The sequence below is a fragment of the Oncorhynchus nerka genome, linkage group LG16, assembly GCF_034236695.1.
Source record: "Oncorhynchus nerka isolate Pitt River linkage group LG16, Oner_Uvic_2.0, whole genome shotgun sequence".
In the NCBI taxonomy this organism is placed as follows: Eukaryota; Metazoa; Chordata; class Actinopteri; order Salmoniformes; family Salmonidae; genus Oncorhynchus; species Oncorhynchus nerka.
Genome location: NC_088411.1, coordinates 106,969 through 126,245, shown reverse-complemented (window position 1 = coordinate 126,245; position 19,277 = coordinate 106,969). Strand labels below are relative to the sequence as shown.

The window sequence follows — 19,277 nt, the reverse complement described above, 5'->3', positions numbered from 1 at the left end:
CAGTTTCTAGCGGAGCACGTTGACGCCCTGCAGTCAGACTCATGCTTCGAAGCCACCGTCAGCAAGTTTGACAGCAACTTCAGTACACTGCTCCTGGACCTGCTGGACAAGCTCAGCGTCTACAGCACCAACGACTGTGAGCACAGCATGATAAACATCATCTACAGGTGGGTCTACTGCACAGCGCCCGGTTTCTGATAGCGATGGAATCTAGACTTACACGTATTTTGGCCGAAGATGTAACATGAGTTTCGCAAAAACACCCCGCAGAGAGAACGTTCACTAAGTGCGTCATTGGAGCATGTGTCGATACTGATGGGATCGAAAGAAAGGCGTCGCTGCGCTCGGATCAGCTTTCTCCATTCACGTCTTACCTTAACATTTATAATTATTCCACACTACTGACGACAGATCAGCTCCTAGAGATATATTATCACCCATCTGGCTGCAAATATTGAGGTGGCTTATTCTAATGCTTAGCCTACCCTATAATAATGCACTGACTAGATTTGGTACATCATGTTACACTTGAAAATAAAAGAGAGCTGCACACTCTAGGAGCTCAGATGCAAAAATGGAATGTCCAACGTTTCGACAGCCAAGCTGTCTTCATCAGGGTATAATCAAACACTGCGGGATGACTTGTTTATATAGTGTCAAAAGACACAGGTGTCTGTAATCATGGCCAAGTGTGGCCTAATATCATTGGTTAATTATCAAATATTAAAATGGCATACAAAGTCATCAAAATCAACAACAAATGGATAGCATACAATCATAGATTCATTTTAGACTACACAAGCTTACAAACAATTACAATGGCAAAGTCACAATAATCACAAGAATGGCTTGTAGGAGAATATAACACAATAGATCTGGTAGAAGAAAATACAAAGAAGAAACCAAACATTTTTATTTTACCACCATCTTTGAAATGCAACAGAAAGGTCCCACTTCCAGCCATCACTCTGGTTGTAATTCCGATGGTGTCCACAAGATAGCAGCAGTGTATGTGCAAAGTTTCTTGAAGTATGAGCGAACTACATGACATTTAGTGTGAAGTCACCCAGGTACATTTGGGCAAATCGTGAAGGAGACATTTGCATTCATATGACATTTTTCTGCAAAAATATCATAAACTGTATACTTGGACTTTGATTTAGCTTTTCCAGTATTAGTAGCCATATTATAAATTCAACATTTGCAAAACAACCAGTTTTCATAACTTTCATAATTCTGAATATGTCCAAAAGGAAAAGGCATTACTTCGCACAAGGTTAGCAGCTACATTTTGCGACACATACAGGGTTTCTCATTGGCTATCTAGCTAGCTTTGTTTGACCCCGATTGGTGCTTATTTGACAAAGTTAGAGTCGATCAAGTGGAGACCACCCGCGTCATCGGTCGGCCATGAAGGCGTCGCTCTCTGACCAAATTTGGTGTCCTATAGGATATACTACACCCCTAATGATATAGTGAAGTCTAGTTACGTTCTAGGATCTCTGAGGAATACATACAAACGTGATTTGACTGGTTGAAACAACGTTTAGGATTAGATTTTCACAGATTCCTTTCTTCTTCTTTTTTTCATTTTTTTTTCAAATTGAACGAGTGGAAATACAAAATCGATCGTGAATGCTCAATGGACCTTTTTAGGATATGAAAAAGGATTTTATCTAACAAAACGTCACTTCATGTCATCTCTGGGACCCTTTTGGATGATAAATCAGAGCAAGTTTTCAGAATGTATGTATACATTTCACCTTCAGAGGTGAATTTATCAAACCTATTGCGGTGAAAAAAGTGTTTTGTTGTTTGGAGCTCTCCTCAAACAATAGCATGGCATTTTTCCGCAGTAATAGCTACTGTAAATTGGACAGTGCAGTTATATTAACAATAATTTAAGCTTTCAGCCGATATAAGACGCTTGACCTCATCGGTGTGCATCGTGTGATTCTAACCAATTATTTGTAGGCATTGCCTACTAATTGTCTAATAATTGGATGATGCCATTGGAAAAACACATTTTCACATATGTTGATATTGGGATGGTGCTGGAGATGACGAATATGAAGTGATTTTCTTTATTTTTATTTCCCTTTAAGATGCTTTGGGGAAAAAGGGCCCAGGACCAGAGTTGGGAACCTGGCCTATAGATCCTAGTTAGTTGCTTAAATGGATAGGCTTAGCTATAGTTACAATCCTAGTAAAAACTGATTTGAACTTGATTCCATAGGTTGGATTTCAACGGGTTCTACACCGAGCGCCTTGAGAGGATGGCTATAGAGAGAAGTCAGAAGGCTGCTGCATAGCACTGTTCATGATGGTCACCCACTCTATAAGTATTTATTTATCCTACTCATGCCCATATCAAAAACCAACTTCAAAGACGACATTCCTCTCCACATCAAACATGAAGCTGTCAAACATAAAGCTGTTTAGTGTTTTATTCAAGAAACTATCACCATCGAATTGACTATGCGGCTATATGGTGTTTTCCCCTTTATGGGCATAGGAATAAATAATCATGAACTGTATGAATTTCTCACAGAAGAAGTTAAAGAAAACCTGGACCTCTATATGGGTAACTTGTTTTTTACCTTGTGAAAATTGTTTTCGTGTTTTATTGTTCAATAAAAAAATATGAAATGTCCCCAAGCATTCTCTTTGTGATCTTTGTTTACAGAATTCAAACATTCCTAGGTAACAGTAAACAGTATTAATAATCTGGACCGGCTTTCCGGTAAAATGTGATGTCATGATTGCTACACGCAACGGCTGCCCTTTGCTGATAACGTAGGCTACATAACGGAGAGGCGGGACTGGTACCTTAGAGAGCTGCTTAATGTCTGTGTTCAGTATCCGTGCAATACAGCACACTTGAGAAACTCAGGGATATGCTCCAGCCATGCGATACACTCTATATATATTCCTGTTATGCATCATCTATTGTGGTAAGTTTTACATAGTACATATTAAACCATAATTATATATCTGAAGTTTTTTTAATATAAAATAATGGGCTAATTATGAACAATTGAATGAAATACAAAAAGGTGTATTTTGCTGTACAGTACTGTATTTATAAGGACCTAATTAGCACATCTGTTAGGATAATAATGCAATTTGACATATATAACATTGCAATGTTTAGAACTCGTTTGATGCTCATCGTATGATCAATGTCTAGACTTTAAATGAATAGCAATTACTATAAGAAATAGATAAACGTTATAATAGGTCTGGATGTCTGTTCTTTTAGTTGTACTGGTCAAGGGCGCACGGACATTAGATCACGTGGAGCGCTACGATGTCGTCCGACCTCAGAGACTGACTGGTCGGGTCAAAAGAAACATTTTCTCAAACCAGGTGCTTACATCCCGTTATCTTTTCTCTATAACTATGTAACAGTGGTTCCTGTAAATGAGGGAAATACAGTATTTCAAATCCCCAATAAAGAGGAGAACAGCATTTCATTGTCGACAACTAACAACATCTTACCTATAGGTTTATCCTGATGGGCTACAATATGTATTAACCATTTCTGGAGAGAACCACACAATTCATCTTGACAAAAATAGGTACATTATTTTAACCATCCACTAATTACTAGATGTGTAGCAAGTTTAGTAGCAGTTATTTTAATTGTTCTTTTCATAGGCAACTTATTGGGAGGCATTACACTGAAACGAACTATTCCGAAGATGGAAAGCGGTGACAACATTTCCAAATTATGAGGTATCGGAGCCATTAAATATAATAGCCCAGATTTGTGTCACTTTGTTTTGTTTCATTCAAGAGAAGCTCTAAACCAATACTTTTACTAATTTAAACTTCCTTTAGGACCACTGCTATTATCATGGTCATATTCAAGGCATTGAAGATTCATCTGTTAGTGTTGGAATCTGTTCTGGCATTAGGTAAGTGAGTATTTCTGCATATTTCCTGTTTTCTATTGGCAGTTTCTGAACTTTCTGAACTAGTTGGCAATGAATAGATTTCTCAGGAAATCCAACTTCTCGTTTGAGAAATTCAACATTGCTATATTTCCACATATGTGTAATTCAAATCACCGAGACATTTGTGGTTGAAATTATTTTTGAAAGCGGTCTTAGACATTTAGAAATGTACCTGTCTTTTATGATGTAGCCTCTGCTGGCATTTCACCTACAAGACAGTGATTAGAGTTGCTATACTGAATAGCTTACTGCCTTTGATGTTGATTATTCATACTATATCATATAATTGGAGTAACAACGCTATTTTAATTGGGGAGAAACCGATTGTCCGTGCCTTGCAATTCCACACTCAGTAAACCGCTCACTGATGTGTCTTTCCAGTGGCTTTGTGAGGGCTGAGCAGAAGGTCTACTTGATTGAGCCTTTAGGAGACTCTGCCGATGGGGAGCATGCTCTGTACAGGCAGGAGCACCTCAGAACCAACAAGGCCAGCTGTGGTCACTCCAACGACAGCACGGTCTATGACCACGACCAGGGCCCGGCTCCCAGACTCTCGGGCCTCTTCAAGTCCAAAGGCTGGGTATGCAGTTACTTACTACTTCTTCCTTTTGTTACTTAGTTGCAACAATACACATCCAAAGATAGTGTTCAGGGTTCATGTTTTCTATTAGTTGTATTCATCTTGTAAGGTGAGTCCAGTGTTTTATTATCTCCCTTTTTTATTTTTTTTATTTTAGAAAAGTAAACCCATCACTGGACCCCAAAGATTTGTGGAGATGTATCTGGTGGCTGACTACACAGAGGTATATTATGTATCAACAATAGATCTTATAGTTTGAAATGTTCCATTTGCCCTCAAATTTTGTGCACAAAGTGATTTACATCCCTGTTAGTGAGCATTTCTCCTTTGCCAAGATAATCCATCCACATGGCATATCAAGAAGCTGATTTAAACAGCACGATCATTACACAGGTGCGCTTTGTGCTGGGGATAATACAAGGCCACTCTAAAATGGGTAGTTTTGTCACACAACACAATACCACAGATGTCTCAAGTTTTGAGGGAGTGTGCAGTTGGCACGCTGACTGCAGGAATGTCCACCCAAACTGATGCCAGAGAATTTAAGGTTCATTTCTCTACCATAAACCGCTCCAACGTTGTTTTCGAGAATTTGGCAGTACATCCGACCGGCCTCAGAACAGCAGACCATGTGTAACCATGCCAGCCCATGACCTTCACATCCAGCTTCTTCACCTGCAGGATCGTCTGAAACCAGTCACCAGGACAACTGATGAAACTGAGGAGTATTTCTGTCCGTAATAAAGCCCTTTTGTGGGTGGGCTTGGCTCCCAAGTGGGTGGGCCTGTGCCCTCCCAGGCCCCCACCCATGTCTGCGCCGCTGCCCAGTCATGTGAAAACCATAGACTACTGAATTTATTTCAATTGTCTGATTTCCTTATATGTAACTATAACTCAGTAAAATGGTTGCATGTTGCATTTATATATTTTTTAAATATTTTTCAGTACAAAATATTTGGAAGCGAAACCAAAACTCGGATGCTGGAAATTGCCAATCATGTTGATAAGGTACCTTTTCAAGGAAGTCATCTACTTGTGTGTCGTTTTGTATGTTTGTATGTGGCTGCATAAGCATAGTTAGGGCCAGGAGATTTACCTGACCAGCTCCAGGCTCTAGTTATAGGCACTTTATTGAATTGCTTACTGTTTATAATCCGAGTTTAGGGCCAGGAGTTTTCCCACCTAGCTCTAGTACGTGTATCTTATATTCATGAAGGAGTTATTGAAAAGATCGCCGTCTCTGCTTCCTAGTTGTATCGGCCATTGAACATCCGGGTCATGCTGGTGGGGTTGGAGATGTGGACTATCAGAGATCACATTGACGTCACAGCCAGTCCTGAGAACACCCTGGATAGGTTTCTCCAGTGGCGTCAAGACGACCTTCTAAAGAGGGTAAAGCATGACAATGCCCAGTTTGTCACGTGAGTAATTAGCCTTATCTTTATTTTTTGTGTTGATGAAAGGAACTGGATTGCAATTAATCACAATTTTCCCATGACATTATTGATTGATATTATGTACTGTAAAAAATGTAAGTATAAAATGTTGTTTTTAATGCATAAAATTAGAACGATGGACAAATGTCTCATTTTCTAGAATGATGGACAAATTCTAAAGCTTTTCCCCAACATTTTGTTGTTTTTAACAGTGGTAAAGATTTCTTGGGCGATACTGTCGGACTGGCAAATAAACTTGCCATGTGCACTGGAAGTTCAGGTGCAGTCAACCAGGACCACAATAGAAACCCAATTGGCATTGCTTCGACCATCGCTCATGAGATGGGCCACAACCTGGGCATGTCCCATGATACTTCAGGCTGCACCTGTGGGACATCGCTGTACAACGACAACTGTGTCATGGCAGATCGGCTCAGGTAAAGACAAAAACACTCATACATTACACAATTACTCACAAAATCTAAACAAATTTGATTTGTCACATACACATGGTTAGCAGATGTTAATGCGAGTGTAGCGAAATGCTTGTGCTTCTAGTTCCGACAATGCAGTAATAACCAACGAGTAATCTAACCTAACAATTCCACAACTACTACCTTATACACTCAAGTGTAAAGGGATAAAGAATATGTACATAAAGATATATGAATGTGTGATGGTACAGAAGGGCGTAGGGAAGATGCAGTAGATGATATAGAGTACAGTATATACATATGAGATGAGTAATGTAGGGTATATAAACATTATATTAAGTGGCATTGTTTAAAGTGGCTGGTGATACATGTATTACATAAAGATGGCAAGATGCAGTAGATGATATAGAGTACAGTATATACATATACATATGAGATGAGTAATGTAGGGTATGTAAACATTATATTAAGTGGCATTGTTTAAAGTGGCTAGTGATACATTTTTACATCAATTTCCATTATTAAAGAGGCTGGAGTTGAGTCTGTATGTTGGCAACAGCCACTCAATGTTAAAGGTGGCTGTTTAACAGTCTGATGGCCTTGAGATAGAAGCTGTTTTTCAGTCTCTCGGTCCCTGCTTTGATGCACCTGTACTGACCTCGCCTTCTGGATGATAGCGGGGTGAACAGGCAGTGGCTCGGGTGGTTGTTATCCTTGATGATCTTTATGGCCTTCCTGTGACATCGGGTGGTGTAGGTGTCCTGGAGGGCAGGTAGTTTTCCCCCTGTGATGCGTTGTGCAGACCTCACTACCCTCTGGAGAGCCTTAAGGTTGTGGGCGGAGCATTTGCCGTACCAGGCGGTGATACAGCCCGACAGGATGCTCTCGATTGTGCATCTGTAGAAGTTTGTGAGTGCTTTTGGTGACAAGCCGAATTTCTTCAGCCTCCTGAGGTTGAAGAGGAACTGCTGCGCCTTCTTCACAACGCTGTCTGTGTGGGTGGACCAATTCAGTTTGTCCGTGATGTGTACGCCGAGGAACTTAAAACTTACTACCCTCTCCACTACTGTCCCGTCGATGTGGATAGGGGGGTGCTCCCTCTGCTGTTTCCTGAAGTCCACAATCATCTCCTTTGTTTTGTTGACGTTGAGTGTGAGGTTATTTTCCTGACACCACACTCCGAGGGCCCTCACCTCCTCCCTGTAGGCCGTCTCGTCATTGTTGGTAATCAAGCCTACCACTGTAGTGTCGTCCGCAAACTTGATGATTGAGTTGGAGGCGTGCATGGCTACGCTGTCGTGGGTGAACAGGGAGTACAGGAGAGGGCTCAGAACGCACCCTTGTGGGGCCCCAGTGTTGAGGATCAGCGGGGTGGAGATGTTGTTACCTACCCTCACCACCTGGGGGTGGCCATAAGGAAGTCCAGTACCCAGTTGCACAGGGCGGGGTCGAGACCCATGATCTCGAGCTTGATGACGAGCTTGGAGGGTACTATGGTGTTAAATGCTGAGCTGTAGTCGATGAACAGCATTCTCACATAGGTATTCCTCTTGTCCAGATGGGTTAGGGCAGTGTGCAGTGTGGTTGCGATTGCGTCGTCTGTGGACCTATTGGGGCGGTAAGCAAATTGGAGTGGGTCAAGGGTGTCAGGTAGGGTGGAGGTGATATGGTCCTTGACTAGTCTCTCAAAGCACTTCATGATGACGGAAGTGAGTGCTACGGGGCGGTAGTCGTTTAGCTCAGTTACCTTAGCTTTCTTGGGAACAGGAACAATGGTGGCCCTCTTGAAGCATGTGGGAACAGCAGACTGGGATAAGGATTGATTGAATATGTCCGTAAACACACCAGCCAGCTGGTCTGCGCATGCTCTGAGGACGCGGCTGGGGATGCCGTCTGGTCCTGCAGCCTTGCGAGGGTTAACACATTTAAATGTTTTACTCAAGTCGGCTTGAGGAGAGCCCGCAGGTTTTGGTAGCGGGCCGTGTCAGTGGCACTGTATTGTCCTCAATGCGAGCAAAAAAGTTATTTAGTCTGACTGGGAGCAAGACATCCTGGTCCGCGACACATTGACACACTGAGTCATTTCCTATGTTATTATGTTAGTCATTCTAAAGTGAGCCATCATTTCCTATGTTATTATGTTAGTCATTCTAAAGTGAGCTATCATTCCCACACCTTCAGGTCAGTGTACCCAGAGCTGTTCAGTGGCTGCAGTCAGGAGCAGCTGAGTGACTTCCTGGAGAGAGCCAATCCCAGCTGTCTGCAGGACACACCCGGCTCTGACAAGCTGTATGTGGGGCCTGCCTGTGGCAATGCCTTCCTGGACCCTGGAGAGGAGTGTGACTGTGGAACTGTGGAGGTTAGTGAGGCACACCTTAGACACACCTACTCATTGCAGGGTTTTTCTTTATTTGTACTATTTTCTACATTGTAGAATAATAGTCAAGACATCAAAACTATGAAATAACACATGGAATCATGTAGTAACCAAAAAAGTGTTAAACAAATAAAAATATATTTTATATTTGAGATTCTTCAAAGTAGCCACCCTTCGCCTTGAACACAGCTTTGCACACTCTTGGCATTCTCTCAACCAGCTTCATGAATGCATTTCAATTAACAAGTGTGTCTTGTTAAAAGTTCATTTGTAGAATTTCTTTCCTTCGTAATGCGTTTGAGACAATCAGTTGTTTTGTGACAAGGTAGGGGTGGTATACAAAAGATAGCCCTATTTAGTAAAAGACCAAGTCAAATAAGCAAAGATAAACGACAGTCCATCATTACTTTAAGACATGATGGTCAATCAATCCAGAAAATGTCAAGAACTCTTCAAGTGCAGTTGCAAAAACCATCAAGCGCTATAATGAAACTGGCTCTCATGAGGACCGCCACAGGAAAGGAAGACCCAGAGTTACTTCTGCTGCAGAGGATAAGTACATTAGAGTTAACTCCACCTCAGATTGCAGCCCAAATAAATGCTTCACAGAGTTCAAGTAACATACACATCTCAACATAAACTGTTCAGAGGAGACTGCGTGAATCAGTCCTTCATGGTCCAATTGCTTCAAAGAAACCACTACTAGAGGACACCAATGAGAAGAAGAGATTTTCTTGGGCCAAGAAACGCGAGCAATGGACATTAGACCGGTTGAAATCTGTCCTTTGGTCTGATGGGTCCAAATTTGAGATTTTTGGTTCCAACCTCTGTGTCTTTGTGAGATGCAGAGTAGGTGAACGAATGATCTCCGCTTGTGTGGTTCCCACCGTGAAGCATGGAGGAGGAGGTGTGGGGGTGCTTTGCTAGTGACTCTGTCTGTGATTTATTTAGAATTCCAGGCACACTTAACCAGCATGGCTACCACAACACTCAGCAGCATACGCCATCCCATCTGGTTTGTGCTTAGTGGGACTATAATTTGTTTTTCAACAGGACAATGACCCAACACACCTCCAGGCTGTGTAAGGGCTATTTGACTAAGAGAGTGATGGAGTGCTGCATCAGAGGACCTGGCCTCTGCAGTCACCCGACCTCAACCCAATTGAGATGGTTTGGGATAAGTTGGATCTCAAGAGTGAAGGAAAAGCAGCCAACAAGTGCTCAGCATATGTGGGAACTCCTTCAAGACGGTTGGAAAAGCATTCCTCATGAAGCTGGTTGAGAGAATGCCAAGACTGTGCAAAGCTGTCGTCAAGGCAAAGTGTGGCTACTTTGAAAAATATAAAACCCTTGAATGAGTAGGTGTGTCCAAACGTTTGACTGGTACTGTATGTACACTGCCATTGATTATATTGTCTTACACTATTCCTCTGACTCAATCAAAGGTTTGGCTTTGTTATAAGGATGACAAACATTTTCAAACGCATATGAAAGGGAGACAAAATATACACATGCATGAATGCTTTGCACCGTAAATGACATTTTTTGGGTGACTGACTTTTATAAATAATTCATTTGACAGTGGTAAGATGAAATAGTTATTTTGTCTTTTGTCTCGGACTGGTGTGTCTTTTGTCCCTCCCAGGAGTGTAAGAATCCCTGCTGTGACCCCACAACCTGTCGCCTCACTGAGGGATCCAACTGTGATCATGGAACATGCTGCGAAAACTGCCAAGTAAGTGCATTTTTATCTTTATGTAAAACCATATTCAAATCTGGGTGCTTTATTAAACGTATGATTAAATGACTCAGACCAGCTGGTAATGTCCATCTCTGATATCTCTCTGCTCACCACGACTCAGACAGACACACCCAACCAACTACAACTAATAACCACCAGCAACAAAAAAAGAACATAGCCATAAGAGAAGTAGGGTTTGGCTCCATAAAGAAGAGATGGGTGGATTGAGAAACCAGGGTTGGGATACTAGCAATAATGTGTTTCCCTGTACTGTACTGTCCATATCCTTCCTCCTTCCAATATGACAGTCAGGGGACTGTAAAGAAGCAGGCCTAGTCAGTCATCAAATAAAATCTGTACTGTATGAACCACCAGACTTGGCATCTAACCAAGAATCATACACTTTGCTGTAGTAGTAGTGTCCGATTTTTAGCAGACATTTATGTTAGCTGTATTAGTTATTCATCTGTTAGGAAGTTACTTACTCAACCACTGAACTATTTGTTCTTCAGCTTAAACAGGCAACCAGTTTGTGTAGAGCAGCTTCCAGTGACTGTGACCTGGCAGAGTATTGCACTGGAACTTCAGAGCATTGCCCAGAAGATACCTTTAAAATGAACGGGAAACCTTGCAACTATAGTCAGGGGTACTGCTACAATGGGCAATGCCCAACACTTCAGCAACACTGCAAGAGACTATGGGGACCAGGTACTTGTCTTTACTGTTTTAAGTACATAGCCAATGATGTTTCTTATCAATTATCTATTCATTTACATTACACTAGTTACGACATAGCGCAACCATCCATAACCGTATGATGTTATTTCATTAACACAAAGTAGAACCCTTCCAGAAACAAAATAGGCCTAGATATAATCTCATTCAGTTAGTGCAAGTTAAACGTCATATTGTGATTTGTGCAATGATGATAATCTGCAGTAAGGATTCCTGTCATATCCTGTGGAACCAAGAATCATAACTCTCATCTCTCTTATCTTCTAGCGGCACAAGTAGGCACGGATTCCTGCTTTAATCTAAACCTGGGTGGCATTGAAGGTGCCCACTGCGGAAGGACCAAATACGGCTTTGTGCGTTGCACACCACAGTATGTCCACTCCCATCTGTCACATTGACTTCCTGTGTTTTGACATTTCCATTTCCTGACATTTCACTTCACAATATGATCACACAATGTTCCTCCCAAGGCAATTAGAATAGAAAACAGCTATTACAAGACTTCCGTAAGTTTGTGTTGTTAAGAAAGACATTGTCATATTATTTTCTTCTCCTAGGAATATAAAATGTGGAACGCTATTTTGCTCGGGAGGGGATGAGTATCCCATCACTGGGCAGAAGGCCTCCTATACAATGAGGGGAACATGCAACATAGCAGTGGACCAGGATAAGATAAGAGCCCTCGACATGGTCCCAACAGGAACCAAATGTGGAATGAATGAGGTAAGACTGTTTCTGAATTCCAAATCCTCCCTTGAGAGGGCCTTATTGGAATTCATATGAGTGTGCAAAAGAAGTGAACAATTCATCTTTGTTTCCATAGGTTTGCTATGATCACAAATGCCAAGATGTCAAAGTCTATGGTAAAACGGAGGACTGTTCATCAAAATGCCACCACAATGGGGTGAGTGCATTGATTGTTGATTTTGAGTTGTTAGTAAACTTCCGCTAGAATTGTTTGAACATTGTCATCACAATCATGGCTCTCTTTTGTTAGGTGTGCAACAACAAGGGACAGTGCCACTGTAACCCAGGTTGGGCTCCACCCTACTGTGACGTCAAGTATTCAGACTTGCCTCAAGGTATGCCTCATTCACTCTGTTGTGACATGCATTGTGGTTTATGTATCATGTGTTACATTTTGTGAAGGTAAACCTGAACAGTTGATAAAAATGGACATCTTTTAATGATTAATAATGTTTTGGTTTTGCAGACCAATTTGGGGTGGTAGCTGGTGTCTCTGCAGCAATAGCTGTCTTGTTGCTGCTCACTTTCCTGGTTGCAGGACTGATGTGCTGCAAGAAGGACAAAAGAGAGAACTACATTTCCAAAAGGTGAGTTTTTTCCGCCAACGTATAATTGTTTATTTTTTTGTGAATGCCTCTTCAGTTGTCATTTCAAATGATTTGGTACACAATCAACATATTGATGTGTTATGTATTGATCTGTATTTGAAGGAAAGTCCACTCTACTCCGGGCCAGTTGAACCCAATGTTCCAGGAGCAGAGTGGGAAGGGTAATCCCCTTAGCAAGCCCCCCCAAATCAGCCAACCCACCTTCACGGAGTCATCTGCAACACAAGCCTGCATCCCTCTGTTTGTCACTGTGGTCCCTTCCAGGCCCCCTCCACAGGTGAGCTACATTACCACAACATTATCTCAACATTACCACTAGTCCAGGCAGATTGATAAAGGCCTTATGTGGAGTCATTTGTAGTATCATGTTACACATAACATACATATGCAGTTGAAGTCGGAAGTTTACATACACTTAGGTTGGAGTCATTAAAACTCATTTTTCAACCACTCCACAAATTTCTTGTTAACGAACTATAGTTTTGGCAAGTCGGTTAGGACATCTATTTTGCATGACACAAAGTAATTGTTCCAACAATTGTTTACAGACAGATTATTTCACTTATAATTCACTGTATCACAATTCCAGTTGAATTTACTTACACTAAATTGACTGTGCCTTTAAACAGCTTGGAAAATTCCAGAAAATTTTGTAATGGCTTTAGAAGCTTCTGATAGGCTAATTGACATCATTTGAGTCAATTGGAGGTGTACCTGTGGATGTATTTCAAGGCCTACCTTCAAACTCAATGCCTCTTTGCTTGACATCATTGGAAAATCAAAAGAAATCAGCCAAGTTCCACAAGTCGGGTTCATCCTTGGGAGCAATTTCCAAATGCCTGAATGTACCACGTTCATCTGTACAAACAATAGTACGCAAGTATAAACACCATGGGACCACGCAGCCGTCATATCGCTCAGGAAGGAGACGCGTTCTGTCTCCTAGAGATGAACTTACTTTGGTGCGAAAAGTGCAAATCAATCCCAGAACAACAGCAAAGGACCTTGTGAAGATGCTGGAGGAAACAGGTACAAAAGTATCTATATCCACAGTAAAACGAGTCCTATATCGACATAACCTGAAAGGCCGCTCAGCAAGGATGAAGCCACTGCTCCAAAACCGCCATAAAAAAGCCAGACTACGGTTTGTAACTGCACATGGGAACAAAGATCGTACTTTTTGGAGAAATGCCCTCTGATCTGATGAAACAAAAATATAACTGTTTGGCCATAATGACCATCATTATCTTTAGAGGAAAAAGGGGGAGGCTTGCACGCTGAAGAACACCATCCCAACCGTGAAGCACGGGGGTGGCAGCATCAGGTTGTGGGGGTGCTTTGCTGAAGGAGGGACTGGTGCACTTCACAAAATAGATGGCATCATGAGGGAGGAAAATTATTTGGATATATTGAAGCAACATCTCAAGAAATCAGGAAGTTAAGGCTTGGTCGCAAATGGGTCTTCCAAATGGACAATGACCCCAAGCATACTTCCAAAGTTGTGGCAAAATGGCTTAAGGACAACAAAATCGAGGTATTGGAGTGGCCATCACAAAGCCCTGACCTTAATCCCATAGAAAATTGGTGGGTAGAACTGAAACAGCGTGTGTGAGGAAGGAGGCCTACAAAACTGACTCAGTTACACCATGTCTGTCAGGAGGAATGGGCCGAAATTCACCCAAATTATTGTGGGAAGCTTGTGGAAGGCTACCCAAAATTTCTGACCCAAGTTAAACAATTTAAAGGCAATGCTATCAAATACCAATTGAGTGTATGTAAACTTCTGACCCACTGGGAATGTGATGAAAGAAATAAAAGCTCAAATAAATCCTATCTACTATTATTCTGACATTTCACATTCTTATAATAAAGTGGTGATCCTAACTTACCTAAAACAGGGAATTTTTACTAGGATTATATGTCAGGAATTGTGAAAAACTGAGTTTAAATGTATTTGGCTAAGGTCTATGTAAACTTCAACTGTATGTTGTTCCTATGTAAAATATAATAATATCAACAAGAATTTAAACAGCTGCTGAACTCCTAGAGATACCCACTTTACTTTAGGCAGGCTATGTTTTGAGTAGACTAAGGATATTTGGAAAGGAAAATAAATGCTGACCTTGCGGAGAACAATATTTTGTCTTCCAGCCACCAAAGAGCTTGCCTGCAGTGCTGCCACAGTCTTGCATTGAACCGGTGAGCTATGTCAATTGAAATACTGAAACATATCATGTTACTAAACTCAGGAATCTTAGAAACGTACTGTATACTGACGTACCAAACTTGTACAAACATTTTCTTTATTCTATTTTTTTATCAGACTAAACCCCTACCTCCATCAAAGCCTTGGCCGACTCTGAGTAGCACACCGGTAAGTCATTTCAGCCATTACAGTTAATAACATGTTGACATTTTAATAACAACTGTATAACAATTAACTACATGGTCTCTACACGGTCTTATCATGAACTCATTATCAATTGGTGTATATTGTTCTGTTAGAAAATCAAGCATGTTGTCCCAGTGCCACCAGTCAAGGCCACAGCACCAATGGCACCCATTAAATACCCACAAGTAAGTGTTCATTTAACACGTCATGTCTTTTGTCTCCTGAAATCATGACATAGCATGAAAGTAAAATAAAAAAACTACTTTGTTGGTAATTCCTTATGAAACCAGAATTGCAGGGCATGTTTCAAGATGGCCGTCTAACTGATCCCTGTGTGTTCAGCAGACCTCAGGAGGAGCAAGCCACAAGATTGCATTGAAGCCTCCCCCCATGCCACGTCAATGATGACTACTGCATGTAGCAGTATGTTGACTCATATGAAGACAGACCTTTGATGAGCCCAGTTCTTGTTTCAGACTCTAGGAGGTCCTGAATGACTGAGCCTAATATCAACTGTGGAGAATGTCTTTGAAAACTCAACATCAACATAGTGATGTCTCAGAATGTGCTTCTCAACCACTGTGGAAAAGTGGTTTGGAAAATGCTAGAACAGATTGCTGGTGCATTTCTCATGCAGTGTTTTTTTTTCTTCAATTATTGTATGTAAAAAAAAAACATGTTACAGTAGACCATTCCCTTTGACATGAACCTAGCATTTTCACTTGTTTTTATAGGTTGCCTCTGTTTGCACCTTTTACAAGGGGGAGAGCCTAATTCTACTTTGGAATTCTTGTACTTATGAATGTTAATTTACTGTTTCATGATCTCAAGCCAGTGTGCCTTTAAAAAAATAAGTATTGCATTGATGTTAGTTTTTTTTTCAAGATATTACAAATGAATGGTACATGTGAGAGGTACAGTGCCTTCAGAAAGTATTCACACCTCTTGACTTTCTCCATATGTTGTTGTTACAAAGTGGGATATAAATGGATTTAATTGTAATTTATTGTCAACGATCTACACAAATCTATGTCAATGTGGAATATCTTGATTTAGATAAGTATTCAACCTCCTGAGTCAATACATGTTAGAATCACCTTTTGCAGCGATTACAGCTGTGAGTCTTTCTGGGTGATTTTAAGGGACAGATTCCGACCCGAGTTAAGCACATAAATGGAACGTAAATTCAATTTTCTGCACTTTTCTCTATGCGTATTCTGACCTTGAACTTAAGCAGGAGAATAGCATGCTATTCACCTCCTATTCAGTTTGGGTAGACATTGAATAAATGAAGGTGTGTCTACAGATATGCCATATTCTGACCTTGACTTAATTCCCTAATAATTCCACCACCTTTACATGCGAGGAAACCATGAATAATGTCTAGCAAACCTACTGGTTCCAAGTGGATGGAAATAACACTCTTCTCTCCATGCACTATAATTTACAACTTGACAACAGCTATTGATAAGTGCTACAGAAATGAGTAATCTGTTTGGATAAGAGAATTGTACAAACAAAAATATAAACGCAACATGAAACAATTTCAAAGATTTTACTGAGTTACAGTTCATATAAGTAAATCAGTCAATTTAAATAAATTCATTAGGTCCTAGTCTATAGATTTCACATGACTGGGAATACAGATATGCATTAGTTGGTCAAGGATACCTTGGAAAAAACGTAGGGTCGTTTAGATGAATGGCACGACAATGGGCCTCAGGATAGCTTATGCCTGCCCATTCCATAACCTCAATGCCACTCTGTTCACAATGTTGACACTACCAGGATGAGGGAAGTTAACCGGAAATAACCACGTTGCCTGGGTACCACCAACATGTTCCTGACCAGTGAACTTGACAAACAAGCCAGGTACAGCTCTTCGTGTGGTAAGCAGCAACAATCGAACTAGAACAAGCCTAAGAATTAAATTATAGTCCTTACTGTGAAGGAGAAGAACACTTCCTATTATGCCCCTTTCCTGAGTTTAAGCAGCTCTCGAGGGAGAAGGTCAGCGATTGGTCTCAGTTAAAGGCCTTTGCTGGAGGTGTGCCCCCCATGCAACACCTTCAAGGAGTTACACCTCACAGTGCTACATGAGGTCATACCGCAAGAGCACAGAAACGTCCTTATGGTCAGCACCGACACAGCCGAGACGGGGGTCCTATACCTTGACCGCCCAAACCGCTCACCACGAGTGACATTAAAAGTGGTCACTCATCCTACATCATGGTGAGGAGGCGATGGAGACATTCTTGATGACAGCTCTGAACGATCCATTCTCCCTGCTGCTGCCTACTGCCTTGGGTTACAGTAGAGGGTGAACCAGAGGTACTGAGCCTTTGAACTATACATCAAGATGTACGCCAAGTAAGCAGAACTTCTGCGTCATTCACCCTATACCCTGAAGGAGACTGTTGCATCAAGTCCAAAATGCTTTCACAACAGGCAGTCTCAGCCTAGCCGAGCACACCTCCCCCTGACATGCTTCAGAGGAGGAACCCACATCTGAAGGCCTTGCCGCTTCCACAGATCCACAGGGCACAGCCTCTATTGCTCATAGGGTCTTACCCATCCACCTCTGCTGGTTCCCATCAATCCAGTCCATATTGGCCCTCTGGGAGGCCCTGTCACTGTCCAGCTTGGTTGGGTTGTGCAGTACCCGGCAAGCCTGATGCCACACACAGAAGTCCAGCAATGCCTATTCTCTACCATTGTTTCCCCAGCCACTGAACTCCTGAAGAATGTAGAAAAGCTATGGCAAGTGGGCACATTCCTCCATCGAGACGAAAAGGAAGTCATACGTTCCAAACAAGATCAGTTTGCCTTGAATCTACTGGAAGAAAAGACCACAATAATCTTGGTGGGTGGGGTCCAGAGATATGCAAAGCCTCTACTCAGGGCCCCCAAGAGCCCACAGCTTCATGCTACAAAATGAGCAGTGATGCCTTCCATTCGTGGCACTGAGCGTCGGTTGCTAAGGAATCTGAGGCTGGCCGAAGTCCACCATCAGGAGATCTAAAAGCTGGTAACCTCAGGCTATGTCACCAAACTCACTCCTGATGCTGAGGAAGGATCCCTGGCATTCTGGTACCTGCTACACCACCACAACACACCGGCAAATGCAGACTAGTGTTCAACTGCTCCTATCAGCACATCAGTCAGATCCTGAACAAATGCCTCCTACCAGGACCAACACTTGGCCCTTCCCTGCTCTGAATGCTCCTCAGGTTTGGGCAACACAGAGTGGCTATAAGCAGCCATGTCAAAGCCATGTTGCACCAGGTGTGCCTTCTTCCCTCTGACAAGCCACTCCTCAGGTTCATTTGGAGGGATTTGGACTGAAAAGCAGAGCCCAGCACCTATGAATGGCAGGTCCAACCCTCCGGAACGACGTGTTGTCCTTGCTTTGCCATCTATGCCCTCCAGAATCATGCTCCATGATGGCAACACTTATGTTTAGGAGTCGTGCAACCCTTCTATGTGGACAACTGTCTCAAGTCTACCCACGGAGACAGAGGGAAAGTCATTGGCGGACAGGCTGTACTGCTGCCTCTTAGTCGGGGGGGTTTCGAGTTCAGGCAATGGGCCAGTAACAAATCCTCTTTTGTGGAACACCTTTCTCCAGAAGCGAGGTCTGAGAGCAGTGAGCTATGGCTCTCTTAGACCACCATCGATCCACAAGAACCAACTCTGGGACTGCGCAAGAGCTGTCAGCCAGACACCCTCGGCTACAAACAACGAGCTGTCCAAAGAGAAGATAAACCAACTCTGAGGGTCATTTACACAAGACTGGCCAGCTAATATGATCCCTTAGGCTACATAATCCCTTTCACAACCCAGGCAAAGGTTATTTTACAGGACCTCTGGCGCAGCATGATGGGCTGGGAAGACCCCATACAGCCTGACTTCCTAATGGACAGAAGGCAGACATGGGAAAATGAGTTCTCAGACCTCTCCAACATAACCATGCCCTGATGCTATGTGCCCCTACGGGCAGACAACCAGATGGTAGAATGTGAACTGCACACTTTCTGTGACTCATCAGAGCAAGTCTATGGGACTGTAGCTTCTCTCTGTACCCAGGACTCCCAAGGCCACATCTGTCTCCAAACAGTCATCTCACTCTCTCACCTGAGTTCAACCTGGCTCCTGTTGAAGAGGACCCTCCAAGGCCCCTTTCTGTGATGTGAAGGCCAATTCCACCTTATCCTCCAGTGACGGGGGTCAGATCTTCAGTGTTTCCGACAGATGGCAAACCATACCTC

General features: G+C 42.3%; 2 protein-coding genes across 2 annotated transcripts in view; both read left to right on the top strand.

Annotated features, from left to right (window-relative positions):
• Positions 1-2,653, top strand: part of LOC115143909 (gamma-tubulin complex component 2-like) — a 33,738-nt gene extending 31,085 nt beyond the window's left edge. The window contains 2 exon segments of the mRNA XM_029684370.2: positions 4-167; positions 2,237-2,653. Of these exon segments, the coding sequence (XP_029540230.2) occupies positions 4-167; positions 2,237-2,312 (240 nt within the window). The 3' untranslated portion in view covers positions 2,313-2,653.
• A 181-nt stretch (positions 2,654-2,834) lies between these two features.
• On the top strand, positions 2,835-16,331 carry LOC115143910 (disintegrin and metalloproteinase domain-containing protein 8-like). Its single transcript, XM_029684372.2, is given in 24 exon segments — positions 2,835-2,954; positions 3,263-3,369; positions 3,508-3,581; positions 3,661-3,713; positions 3,716-3,738; positions 3,844-3,920; positions 4,341-4,539; positions 4,697-4,762; positions 5,485-5,547; positions 5,791-5,960; positions 6,188-6,412; positions 8,591-8,768; positions 10,432-10,521; positions 11,040-11,235; positions 11,530-11,632; positions 11,820-11,985; positions 12,086-12,166; positions 12,260-12,344; positions 12,476-12,596; positions 12,720-12,894; positions 14,769-14,816; positions 14,941-14,991; positions 15,123-15,194; positions 15,352-16,331. Coding segments are annotated over 24 exon segments (2,532 nt in total). The 5' UTR covers positions 2,835-2,908; the 3' UTR covers positions 15,415-16,331.
• The last annotated feature ends 2,946 nt before the right edge of the window (positions 16,332-19,277 follow it).